Source organism: Musa acuminata, chromosome BXJ2-5, assembly GCF_036884655.1.
Source record: "Musa acuminata AAA Group cultivar baxijiao chromosome BXJ2-5, Cavendish_Baxijiao_AAA, whole genome shotgun sequence".
Taxonomy (NCBI): Eukaryota; Viridiplantae; Streptophyta; class Magnoliopsida; order Zingiberales; family Musaceae; genus Musa; species Musa acuminata.
Genome location: NC_088342.1, coordinates 43,851,843 through 43,864,578, shown reverse-complemented (window position 1 = coordinate 43,864,578; position 12,736 = coordinate 43,851,843). Strand labels below are relative to the sequence as shown.

The 12,736-nt window shown below is 32.4% G+C and overlaps 1 protein-coding gene across 1 annotated transcript; it reads left to right on the top strand.

The window, feature by feature from the left end:
* The first annotated feature begins 8,902 nt into the window (after window positions 1-8,902).
* LOC135611851 (cyclin-D4-1-like) lies at window positions 8,903-11,757 on the top strand. The gene is made up of 6 exons (XM_065107499.1): window positions 8,903-9,345; window positions 9,882-9,967; window positions 10,086-10,184; window positions 10,271-10,472; window positions 10,572-10,693; window positions 10,876-11,757. The coding sequence occupies exons 1-6, from the start codon at window positions 9,042-9,044 to the stop codon at window positions 11,098-11,100; spliced, it is 1,038 nt and encodes a 345-aa protein (XP_064963571.1). The 5' UTR covers window positions 8,903-9,041; the 3' UTR covers window positions 11,101-11,757.
* The last annotated feature ends 979 nt before the right edge of the window (window positions 11,758-12,736 follow it).

Sequence of the window (12,736 nt, the reverse complement as noted above, 5' to 3'; positions counted from 1 at the left end):
GATAAAAGCTTGTAATCGGATGATTCTTTCTTACTAGTCTTTGTAGAGAAAATGACATATTAATATATATTTTTATTTTTATGATAAAATATAAATTGAAGTATGGATGAAGTCGACATTCGTTAACTATAATTTATCGTATGGTTATGATTTTTTACTCTTAGATGATGGAAGATTATATAATCTTTCGAGAACGTGAAAGACGTCTACGAAAGAAATGAGTATTAATTAGATTTTTATGAGATTATCATACGAGTCATTTAAGAGGAAGATATGATCATTCAAAATTAATGAGATATGATAATTAATATATTAATCATCTAGAATAATTTAGATTATATAATCTTATCTTATAAGAAAGAAAGGATATTAATCAAATTTTTATGAGATTGTAACGACAGACAATCACCTTGAAGATTAATAAGATATAATAATTAATATATTAACAAATTTGGTTAAAAGACAATCTAAGCAATTCGAGCAACTATTAATTTATAAAAAATAAAAATTTTAAAATCAAGTGAGAGATTTAAAAAAAATAATTCACTAATCTTTGAATATAATTCGGATTCACGAGACTAATCTTTGAATATTTGTCTAATATAATCAAGTCACAATATCCAATGAATTGACTAATTATTTTTTTGAAAAATTTAAGAATGCATATAGTACTAAAATGATTAAAAAAATTTTTGGATCATATCCAAATTATTAATTGGATAAATAACGTCCACGAAACAAAAATGAAATCCCCAAATTCGATGCAAATCTCAAAGGCGCCAATCAAATATCTGCACGGATCTCAAGGTGTGATCAAGCGCCATATTTAGTTTAAGCCACCTTATCTTGAACAGTAAACACTATTAATCAAGTTGCAGCGCGGATCTCAAAGCAGAATGAACGTTGGCTAAACGCCCTATTTCATTTCACCTCATTACCTAACGGTTATTAACAGTTTTAGCCGCCCTATTTCAAGTGCCTGCACGAATCTCAAGAAGGGATGAACGTTGATCAGGCTTCATATTTAGTTTAACTCATCACTTAACCACTCATAACGGTTTCAGCCGCCTTATCTTAAACAAACACTTCAATCAAGTGTCTGCACGGATCTCGATGCGTCTTGAACGTCGTTGTTCACGCGCCATATTTAGTGTTAAGCACATTAATCAAGTGTTTGCACGGATCTCAACACGGGCCACCTAATTACGACAAACTCCGCCCAGCCGGAGATGGCGTCGCCAATGCCCTCGTCGGCCTCCGCGTATAGCTCCCGCCCTCCGTCGGCCTCCGCCGGTGGGTTGCCAAATCCTAGCACCATGTATTTGATCAAGTAATGTTTGCTTTCAGCTCCAAACTGATAATTAGCACCATGTATTTCCTTCAGCAGCCAAACATTCAATCATTTATGCCCCATTTTAGAATTAGCAGATTACTCTTTTTCTTATTATGCATTTGTGGCTTAAGAAGGAACATTTCCTCTTGACTGCATGAAGAATAACAATAGCTTACTTAGGAGGAAATCTCAATCTGGCTAACTTTCTTGATGATGGAAGAAAAATGCATGAGCTGTTTAATTTGTTTGGGAAATAAGTAATGGCTTCCATTAGTTTGCATCTGCTGATTGCCACACACTCTTGCCAACTTCCTTGCTTGGGTGGGTTATCTGAGGAAAATAAATTGCTCGAATGCTGTCTTGTTGTCAGTAGTTGTACTGAACTTGGCTATGTTTTGATTGGTTGTGGCAAAATCTTAAAGAGAGAGCAGTGATCATCTTTAGCATGCATGGTGCATTGGAAATGTGAGTTTCAACATTTTAATTCTGAAAGTTGAACTGGTTTTACCTCCCTTCAGAATCCTCTTATAATTTCAGAACTTTGAACTATATATCTGAGTGCAAGCCCTCTTATTGATGCAATCGAGCATGAATTATGGCACAAGTAGATGCCTAATTATTTATATGATTGTCTACTGCTTATATGATGGAATCATTTATCATTCAGCAGGAACACTGAAAGAAAGGATGGTTCATTTATAGGGCATTTGACAATAGTATATGGTTAAAGCCTCCTCATCTGTGAAAATTGTTTTGCAAGAAAGAAGCATTTTTAAGGGTGCAGACAGGTGAGGCTCATCTCTTTGGAAGAATTCTAAAAAGCAGATGCCTGCAAGGATCCTAACAGAGCTTTGAGTACCTTCCATGTCATTTCTGCATGATATCAGAACAGCAATGTCTACAAGATATGAAAGAGAAGAACAGGTGATATACTGTCCCAACTTTTGCTAAGACTTTTGGTGATTAAGTTTCTCAGTTGCCTACATTGTCTCAAAATAGTTCTGTGGAGTCAAGTTAATCCACCAAGTCAAACCTGCAAGTTGATCTTTCTGCAAAAGCTACCATAGTATGGTTGTGTTCAGCTCTCTAAGAGATGAATTGGGACAGCAATAGCTAAAATAGCTAAAATAGTTTATGAAATTAATTCAAGTTATTTTGGCCTAATTATCTCAATCTTAGAACAAGCATATTGTTCCTTTCTGTGTTCCTTTGCTTTCTGTTCCCTTATGATGCAAGTAAACTTCTGATATCATATCCTTTCTTCTTGGAAGTAAGTTTCAATTTAATGAAGGGTGAGCAAAAAGAGCAATGAGAATTCTGTGGGCTTCTTCATATGGGAGCACTGACATAGAGAGAGAGAGAGAGAGAGAGAGAGAGAGAGAATTAAATATCAAATCCTTTTAGGATTCTGGCTTCTGGTTCTGTGGGAGCCAGAAATGGCTGAGAGATTCCTATACAAAGTTCACCATTAGATGATGTGGACACCACCAATATTTGCTGCAATTTGATAGCTCAGATCATTAAGGCCATGCATTATTGATGTAAGATATTGTCTCCTTTGCCTTATAACTTAATCAAGCAATTCACTATGGCCGATCTGAGAAAGATCAATAATTATTTCAACTACCATATTGTTTGGAACTATTTGGCAAAACATTGAATCAACAATCCATCATATATGACATTAGGTTTACAAATGGTTCACATAAAAGATAGGCCACACAATGTGTGTTGGCATAAATGAGACATCAATTCTTTTGCTTATGTGAAGCCATCACATATGTCAACCTTTGTGAAGGTCATTAAGATCTATTTGATTGTTATGTTGCATCAACATCAACACAACAATGATTAGGTCGAACTTAGAGCAAAGGACCCAAATTAAGTAATGTGAAATAATTAAAGTGATAGAGAAAAATAAAACCATTTTCACATATCATAGCAAAATATATCGTATTGCAGTATACTATTCAATATGGGCGATATGAACCTTTCAATACCGGATAATTTATGCTATATGATCCTATATTATCAAATCAGAGTTTGTACCAATCAAAATAATAGATTGATTTGATTCAAACGATCTATTTGACTGTTTGAACCAATCAATTTATTACTCTAACTTATTACTCTTTCAAACACTTTTCCACTTATATATTTTTTTCATTCTCATATTTGTATTCTCTTAAACTTTATAAAGTTATTATTTATTGATTGGATCAAACTTGTAAGGTTGATTACGGAGGCTTAGCACCTAAGTTAGAGGAAGAACTATATAATTAAAGGTATATTTTTTCTTAATTTTTTAGATCTATAAAATGATTAATCATATTCTATATTCTCAATATCTAATATGTTATTTGAGGTCTTTATGGTGATAGAATATTATTAATTAAGGAATAATTAATACCTTTAATGTTATGATTAGTATATTTAATGTTATTTTTTTGAAATTAGATACTTAATGGGTTAAATCTTTGTATTTCATACATGGTGATTTACATATTTGTGATGATATAATATGTTTAATTAAGTTTTAATTAAAATTTTAATATTATGATTAGTAGTTTTAATGATGGTTTAATTAAAAATTGATCCATATTAGATCAATTTAATATCTTTAATACATATTAGGGTAATTGACATATTTATAGTAGTAAAAGAGGACTAATTATAGATTAATTAACTATGTTAATACTATGATTAATATATTTAATATTTACTTAATCAAAATTTAAATCATATTAGGTCAATTAAATATCTTTAATTCTTTTTAAAGTGTTGACATGTTTATAATGGTGAATAAGGAATAATTAAGAAGTAATTAATTATATTAATGGTAAAACTATTACATTTAATAATGATTTATCATAATTTAACCTAGATCAATTTTATGTATTTAATATGAAATAATTAAAAAGAAGGAAAGAGCCGAAGAAGAATATTATAGGGCTACGAATGAATTGATTTATGATAAATATAAGGGTCACAATAATAATGTCGACAAATCTTATAGTTGATATTCATGCATTAATAAGCATCAGTGCATGTACCAGGAAGCAATGAGACACTACAACCTAACTCATGATGGGAGCATGGTGGCGATAGTGAATTTGTGCTATAGAAATTCTAGATGTCAACTAGTATGAGATAGCCAACTGCCCCTCCTCTTAAGTTGAGCCAGATTGGTAGCATAAGGCAAGATAGAATTTATGATTTTATTAGAGAACTTAGTATGATGTTAGTATCATATATTATTGATATTAATCCATAAGCCTATCGTTCACAAAGAACAAAGTAAATATAGATTGATGATGTACATACAAAAGAAAAAACATGAAATATTGAGAAGGCAATAACTAAATAGTTCGACTTCTATACGATTTCAACAAATATAACCTAAAGTATATATTATTAGAGCATGATCTTATCTATTTAAAAGGTTATCATATGGATCCAATTTCTAATACCAAAGGAGATCTACCGTGTATATCTAGATGAAGAGGTAGAAGAACTAAATTATTAGATCAAATCCTTCAAAAAGTAATGAGATGAATTTAGAGTGACACTAATATGTGATAGTTGGATAAGGCCAACAAGATTGAGTCTCATCAATTTTATAGTATATTACAATAGATGGATATTTTTTCATAAGTTAGTTAATTCTTTCAACAAGATTCAAGATACAAGCTATATTGAAAACCTAATGGATATCATAATAGAGGAGATCAAATCATGGTATATTGACTAAATAATCATTCACAATCGAGCCAATTTTAAGAAGGTCGATTTATAATTGATAGAGAAAAAAAAGTATTACTTTGGGCTCTATACATAGCTCGAATCTAATGCTAAAAAATATTTGTAAGCTACTATTAATTAGCAAATGTATAGCTCAGGTATAATCGATAATAAAGTTTATATATAATCATCATTTGGTTTATTTTTTAATGTAAAAGTATACAAATGGTGAGATACTCCGATCCGCAATCACTTGATTTACTATAAATTTCATTACCTTAAAGTCAATATAGCAAAAGAGATAAGGTCTCAAGGCAATGGTCACCTTACAAGAATAGTCTGATTCCAAGTATTCAAGATCGAGCAATGAAAAAAAAGAGAAAAAAAATTATTTTTTCTAGATTTTGGGATACCAGGAATGAAATTATAATAGGAGTAGAACTACTCTACGTTGTCCTTTGTAAGATTGATATAGAGAAGCATTCCCAAATATCTTATGTTAGACATATGTTGATTACAATAAATAGAAGATTAAGAAAGCATCCACAAGTGATTTTAAGATCGAGCAATATTTATATGTCATTGATCGCAGGACCAAAGTTCATATAGACCAAGCCATCTATAATACAAGTAAATTTATATTCAATATAATTTAATTCATAATTTTTAATATTTTAAAAAATTAGTAATAAAATTATTTATCTTGTAGCATATTATTAAAATTCGATCATTTGATTTCGGTATAGTCTTAGAATGAAATCAGATTTATTATTGACACTAAGAAATATTATATATTGATTCTTACCATATACTACTAATGCAGCCGCCAATACTATTATGGAGGATCGATTATTTTGAAAAATAATCCGTTCATTCTCCAATAGCATAGTTGTATCATATTATTACAATATGGATCTTGATACAAATAGTTACACACATTTATTATAAATTATATTTGACATTAACTATTAGTTATACTAACGATATTATTATTATTATTTTTTACAGTCGAGTGGTGACTCTAACTATAATTTAGAGGGGACATACCAAATTTAAGATAGGTTGTTGTTCATATACTTTCGTAAATAACGACACTGAAAAGTTATGAACATAACTAATCAATGTTTATATTGATTCATATAAAGGCTTCAACAAACTATTATATAGATAATTAGAGAAATTGATATTTGTCCACCGGCTAAAGTTGTGGTGTGCCAAACCAGATAAGGAACCAGAGAATGATTTTATTAACCTTCAAACTATAATGAAAATTCATAATCAATGTTAGAGTAAGTCAAAGTAGCGAATAACCAAGATGTTCTATGTAATTGATGAGGTTAGAGATCCTCCATGTCCTTAATATTTTATCACCAAGACAATAGAAGAAGAGGAAGCACATCTTCAGTACGAGGAAGATCGCCCTATATCAAAACATGGAGGAAGGAGCCGGACAACATCGAATAAGATTACTCGAGGAACTAGAGACACTCAATAATTATAGTCGTCTACTCTACATACAAAGCTAAAGGTAAAAGGGAATGTAGTAGCATCAGTCGCACCATTGAAAAGAATTGAATCGGATAATAAGACACATTCTCAATTGCATTCAGCAACTCGCTCGGGCCGGAGACATGACAGTAATGTAGACAACAATGCCTTGACTAATGATGGTGGCAACACTAGGGAGTTAATGGTCTTGTCTACATAGTTTGAGAGTAGTGCATTGATCAAAGAGCAATATTTTATATATGTCACCCAATATTCAAATCTTAGAGCTCGACGAGGTATTGATTAAGTTTATACATAAAAGGAGAAAGAAAATACAATAAATGATTTTGAGCAGATGCAATAGAACCTACACGGCATAGACATAAAGTAGAACTCATCGTATTCATAATCATCATATTATGAAGAATCTTATAACCAACGGTAATATAGTGATAGCTGGTCATTCTTCTCTAAGTAATGGTATAGTAATCGATCTTATAATACAAAACAACGAATTAGTGGTGAAAATAGAAGTTTCGATATTCCTTAACCTCCACTCCATAATTGTACTTACCTCATGAGCTACGTTGGTACACTAATGATATATGATGTATTGATATACTTTATCATGAGATTAATTTCAAGATGGAGTCTAATAAATATATCAAATTAATATACAAAAACATAGGATTGATGATCCCAATCCATCGCTCGTAGAGTTCCATTATTCTGTTTTATGATAGAACTAGATATATCTATCGATTAATTACTTGGTTCATTTAAATCTTAAAGTTTAAATTATTTAATAAATAATCTAACAATTCAACTCAATTTTTTATAGATAATTTAATATCAATAGAAAGATGGTCCAAAATGTATCACAAAACTACTTTTTAAAGTAAAAAAAAAAGATTTGTACCACTATTATTTCCTAATTAATTTTTTACTAAATTATACTAAATTTATATTTTTTAATTAAAGAACCCTAATCTATTTTTTATTCTATTTTTAAAAAATTAAAGTTATTTTCGATCGATTTTTCATGTCGTCAGTCCATCCCACACATGATACATCTATATGGGATGATACATATCGTACTATCAATCGATTAGTGTATTGGTATCGATCGATAAAATGAACCTTGTATCATAATATAAGATATATTTGATTCGACTAGTAATTATGTCAAGTGAGAAAAAAATAATAATTATTTATATCATAACTATTAAGGTCGAACAAAATGTTTTCTCCATAAAATTTTTTTTAGTTTTATTTAGTAAAAAAAATTCAAAGAGTGGTATGAAACCACAATAAAAAGATTTATTGTTTTATATCATTTGGAGATATTAAAAGATAACAAATGATAATTGAACTATAACCTTAATCTTATGATTTTTTATTAATTTTTTTATCAATACTTAATCGAATAAGTAAATACCGATCCAATTCATATGTTGAATTATATATGTATATATATATATATATATTGGAAATAAAGGAAAGAAAGAAGACATGTAGAGCAGACACATATTGAGCTGTTTGCCTTCCAAGCCCTAACATACATAAAAGTCCATATATTATGGTTTTACATTCTTTAATGCAACATATCAGATTCCTAACGTCAAAATCTAAGGCCAAAATTAAAGGAGTAGAGAACATATCACCCATTTCTTGTGAATCTAATTTGGCAATGCATTCACCTTTTGGAATCATGCCATCTCATTTCACACCATATAGAACAGAAGGTATCATTATTTTCTTTATACAGAACATGAAGACCACAAAAAGGAATGAAGGAATATCAAACAACAATGGCAATTGTCTTTCTACTAATAATTTGATAATAATTGACAACTGAAAATTTATCTTTTGTTCCTACTTTAACAATTCTTCTAATAATATAACAATGTCAGTAATTAGCACTCCTCACATATTTCATCTTTGCAATCAATCTTATGAACAATAATTCTAATGAAGTATACTTATGTAGATAATGTCATTATCATTGGGCAATTATTATATGTTAATTAAGAAAACATATCCAAGCTTTTGAAGTCCCAAGAAACCTTCCCTTAATTCATATTTTGTAGGGATTATGATACAGAAATATCACACACAATCTAATCCTCTCAAACTGTTCCCACCAATAAATTATCACATCATCATTTTTTTAGGCACTCTCATCATCATCTCTAAAGAAAAAAGAGTACATATTTTAATTATTTCCTCCTTTATTTTCCTTTGCTATTCTCTTCTCTTCCTCCCCTACAAAACTATCACTTTTCTCTCTATACAACAGTGAGGCCTCCTCTTATCCTCTGCTTCCATGGAACTCAGTTTCAATGTGACAAGGAGTCACCTTTGAGGGAAGAAGAGGGAGGGAGGGAGGGGAGGGGGGAGAAAAAGGACCCTTTCTGGTAACTGAAGGTTTCACGTTTGCCTTTTCTACATCTCCTCTCTCTCTCTCTCTTGGTGAGCAATGAGTCCAAGCTATGACTCTGCTTCCTCCATCCTCCTTTGTGCTGAGGATGGTGACAGCGTCCTGGGCTTTGATGATGTGGAGGAGCAGCGTGGGCACAGGCCTAGTTGGGGTTCTGAACCGAAAAGGTTCGATTTTTACGGGGATCTCCCGGTGGATTCTACCCTGCAGTCGGATGAGCGCTTGGGTTGGTTGGTCGAGAGGGAACAGGGGCATCTGCCGAGGGAGGACTACGGCCAGAGGCTGCGTTCCGGGGCTTTGGACCTTTCCCTCAGGGGAGATGCCATCGATTGGATGTGGAAGGAGGGTTCTCTCTTCTCTTCTCCTCTCTTCTTCTTTGTTGTTCCTTGTCGCTTTAGTTGAACTCATTGAATAGTCTTTCGATTTAAGTTGATTTGCTCAAAACAAAGCAAAAAAGAGTAATGTGGATAATTATAAGACTGCTGCCATTGCTAACTACATTTCTTGCTACTTGATGTGCCCTCTTCTTCTTCTTCTTCTTCTTCTTCCTTTTTTTTCCTTTTTTTTGGTGCTTTTTTTTCCATTTTATGTTCAATTATACCTCTGTTATATTGGTATTCCTAATTAGACATTCCGATTTACCTTTATTTTTTGTCCATAGGTTTGTATGAATTATTGGATCGGTAAGATAAGAAAAAAACTAGAATTTTGTGTGAGAACTGGCTGAAATGTGATTCCGAAGATCACATTGTTCTAAATTATTTGTCTTTCATGTCTTATATCTAAACAATGAAAATGATTTCTTCTTTTCCTCCTCCTTGCTTCCAGATTTTTTCTTCTCAGTTGTAGACTGATGGCATTTGTGGTTTGTCTAACAGGTTCATGCCCATTACAATTTTGGACCATTAAGTGCTTATTTATCTGTCAATTACTTGGATCGGTTCCTCTCTGCCTATGAGTTTCCAGTAAGAGCACTCTCATCGTCTATAATCTGATATTTCATGCACACATTGCTCATATGCCTTTCTGTCAATCCAATAATTCACCAACTAACTCCCATCTTTTTGTTGTTTGTAATTGTAGCAAGGCAAGACTTGGATGACACAGCTGTTGGTTGTGGCCTGCCTAACTTTGGCTGCCAAGATGGAGGAAACTGAAGTCCTTCTGTCCCTGGATTTACAGGTGAGATGACACCAAGAACACAATTATCTCGATATAATCTTTGCAAAATATCTCTGTTGCTACCCTATCTGTATCTTGTTGGCTAGGTTGGTGAAACAAAATATGTGTTTGAAGATAGGACTATTCAGAGAATGGAGCTTCTGGTGCTGAACACCCTCAAATGGAGGATGCAAGCTGTGACACCTTTCTCGTACATAGATTTCTTCCTTCACAAGTTCAGTGGTGGCAATGCACCCACCAAGTTGTTGGTTTCTCGATCTACAGAACTCATCTTGGGCACAGTTAAAGGTAGATTTCTTTATGAAAGCGATAAACTTTAGAATCTGATTTATCATTAGCATTGGTAATCGAATCGAATGCCTAAGAATCAAGTGTAATTGGATGCAGGGATAGATTGCCTAGCATTCAGACCTTCAGTGATTGCTGCGGCCATTGCGCTGCTGGTTCTGAGAGATACCCAGGTTGTGGATGCTGAGAAGAGTCTGTCCTTTTGCACTCATGTAGCAAAGGTAAAAACGATTCTATCATTATTACTATTGATATCTTTCTTGGACCAAAATCTTCTTGCATGGGTGCTACTAGTTTTGCAATTTGAAGATTATCACCAGATGTTTAATGCTTTTGAGTCTCATCTCCGAGGAGATGTTTGATGGGCTTCAAATTTCAATCATCATTACTTTGGTTGTTGCAGGAGAGGGTGTCGGCATGCTTTGAAGTGATTCAAGACAAGGTGTTCATGTGGAAGCAGTCACTTAAAGATGGTAGTAGCTCATCAGTGTCCTCTGTGCCGCAAAGCCCAGTAGGGGTGTTGGATGCTGCTTGCTTGACCTATCACAGTGATGATGCAACTGTTGTGTCACATGCAACATGTCTCCATACTTCTCCAGCTAGCAAGAGGAGGAAAGTAAGCAGATGATCAATGTCACCAAGTAGCTGTGAATGTGTGTACTCCTTGCTCTCTTGGCAGGCTTTGCTACTTTCAAACAAATATTTTGGTTTATTCAGGGAGAATTTTGGTGTACTGAGGAGTTCTTCCACCCAAAAAAAAAATTAAGAAAAAAAGGAACAGATACAAGCAAGTGAGCAAAGTGTCATCCACCATCTTTTAGATTAAGAAAAATTAAAGAGAAATGGAAGGAGATGGTGAATCTATTTAGGAGGAAGGTGCTGCTAGGCATTGGTTATTCTTCTCAAAGTGAAGAAATCAGGAAATAAACTTCTTTCAGGATCAGAATTTTAGCATTCAAAAAAAACAAAAACAAAAAAAAAAGAACAGAAATTGAGAAAAACATAGAAGTGGATTTGCTCAAAAAGTTTTGTTGTATTTCTAATGCCTGCCATCCTACTATTTGGTCGATTGGTTGTCTGCTTTGACTCTGGAATTTGCTCATCCTCCCATGGCACAAGAGAAGAGCCCCTGTCAGTGGAAGTATTGGGAAGGCAACATACAAAATCTTCAAGGAGCAGAGAATCCAATGTTAATTAGATGTGTGTAGGACTGCTGGTAGACTTGGAAGTTTCAGTGCCTGATGTAAAGATCATAGCTGTATTTGCAGAGGAGAATGACTCCCTGCAGCTTTGTTTGCCTCTTTTGGGATCTCCCTTTGTGAAAATGTGTCTATTTAGTCCTAATCAAACACATCATGAGATCCAATCTGGCAAAGGCCATTAAATTGTGCATATGGTGTTGCAAGGCATTTTGGACTTCATATGTACATACATGTGGATGTATATGTATAATTTTCCTCATCCAAGTTCAGATTAATAGAGAACAGTAGCACAGGATAAGCACTAAGTGAGATCCACTTCACCTAAAGATTATCACATCTACACTTATTTGTGACAAATAGAGGCAATCAGACTTTGTTATTCTGATTCATCTATATTGAATGCATCATGAATAAAAGGGATTCTTGACAAACATATAACTTGCAGAGTTTAAAATAATATATTTTATCATTGTAAATTATGTATATATATATATATATATATATATATATATATTCTTATATGTATTAAATTTCCCTCATTGTGTTAATATTCATATAGAAAACCCTTATTTTAAAATAAATATGGTTAAATTCCCCTTATTAGTTTGTTTGAGTTAAATCATTAAAATAAATATATAAATTTTAAAATATTTTAATGTAATATTCAAATTAATCTTATATTGAAAGTAAGTAAGATTAATATTCATCTATAAAGATCTAATAAGTATATTATTATCAACTTTAGTTTAAATATTTTGATTAGTCATTTGGGTTCAACAAAATTGATAACTAATTATCCCATCAGATAAGTCGTGACATTTGGTACCAAAATTGAGGGGTTTGAATAGGAAAAGATTATATATGGATAAAGCCCTAATGACTTATTATGGTGTGGAGCTATCACTATATTATATTATATCCCACATATATTATACTAGAGTTTGATCTGGACTATGACATCAAACACCTATGTTGGAGAGTTTGTAACACACTAATTAGACCAATATCGAAAATGGATAAAACTAATATTGACACTAATGGGTATATTATTATGAATCTTAG

Bases quoted from the DNA above. Each gene is read 5' to 3' on its own strand.
- LOC135611851 (XM_065107499.1), top strand. From the start codon at position 9,042: ATGAGTCCAAGCTATGACTCTGCTTCCTCCATCCTCCTTTGTGCTGAG. The intron at 9,968-10,085 runs GTAAGAGCACTC...TTGTAATTGTAG, and splicing joins TCTCTGCCTATGAGTTTCCA to CAAGGCAAGACTTGGATGAC. The intron at 10,473-10,571 runs GTAGATTTCTTT...AATTGGATGCAG, and splicing joins CATCTTGGGCACAGTTAAAG to GGATAGATTGCCTAGCATTC.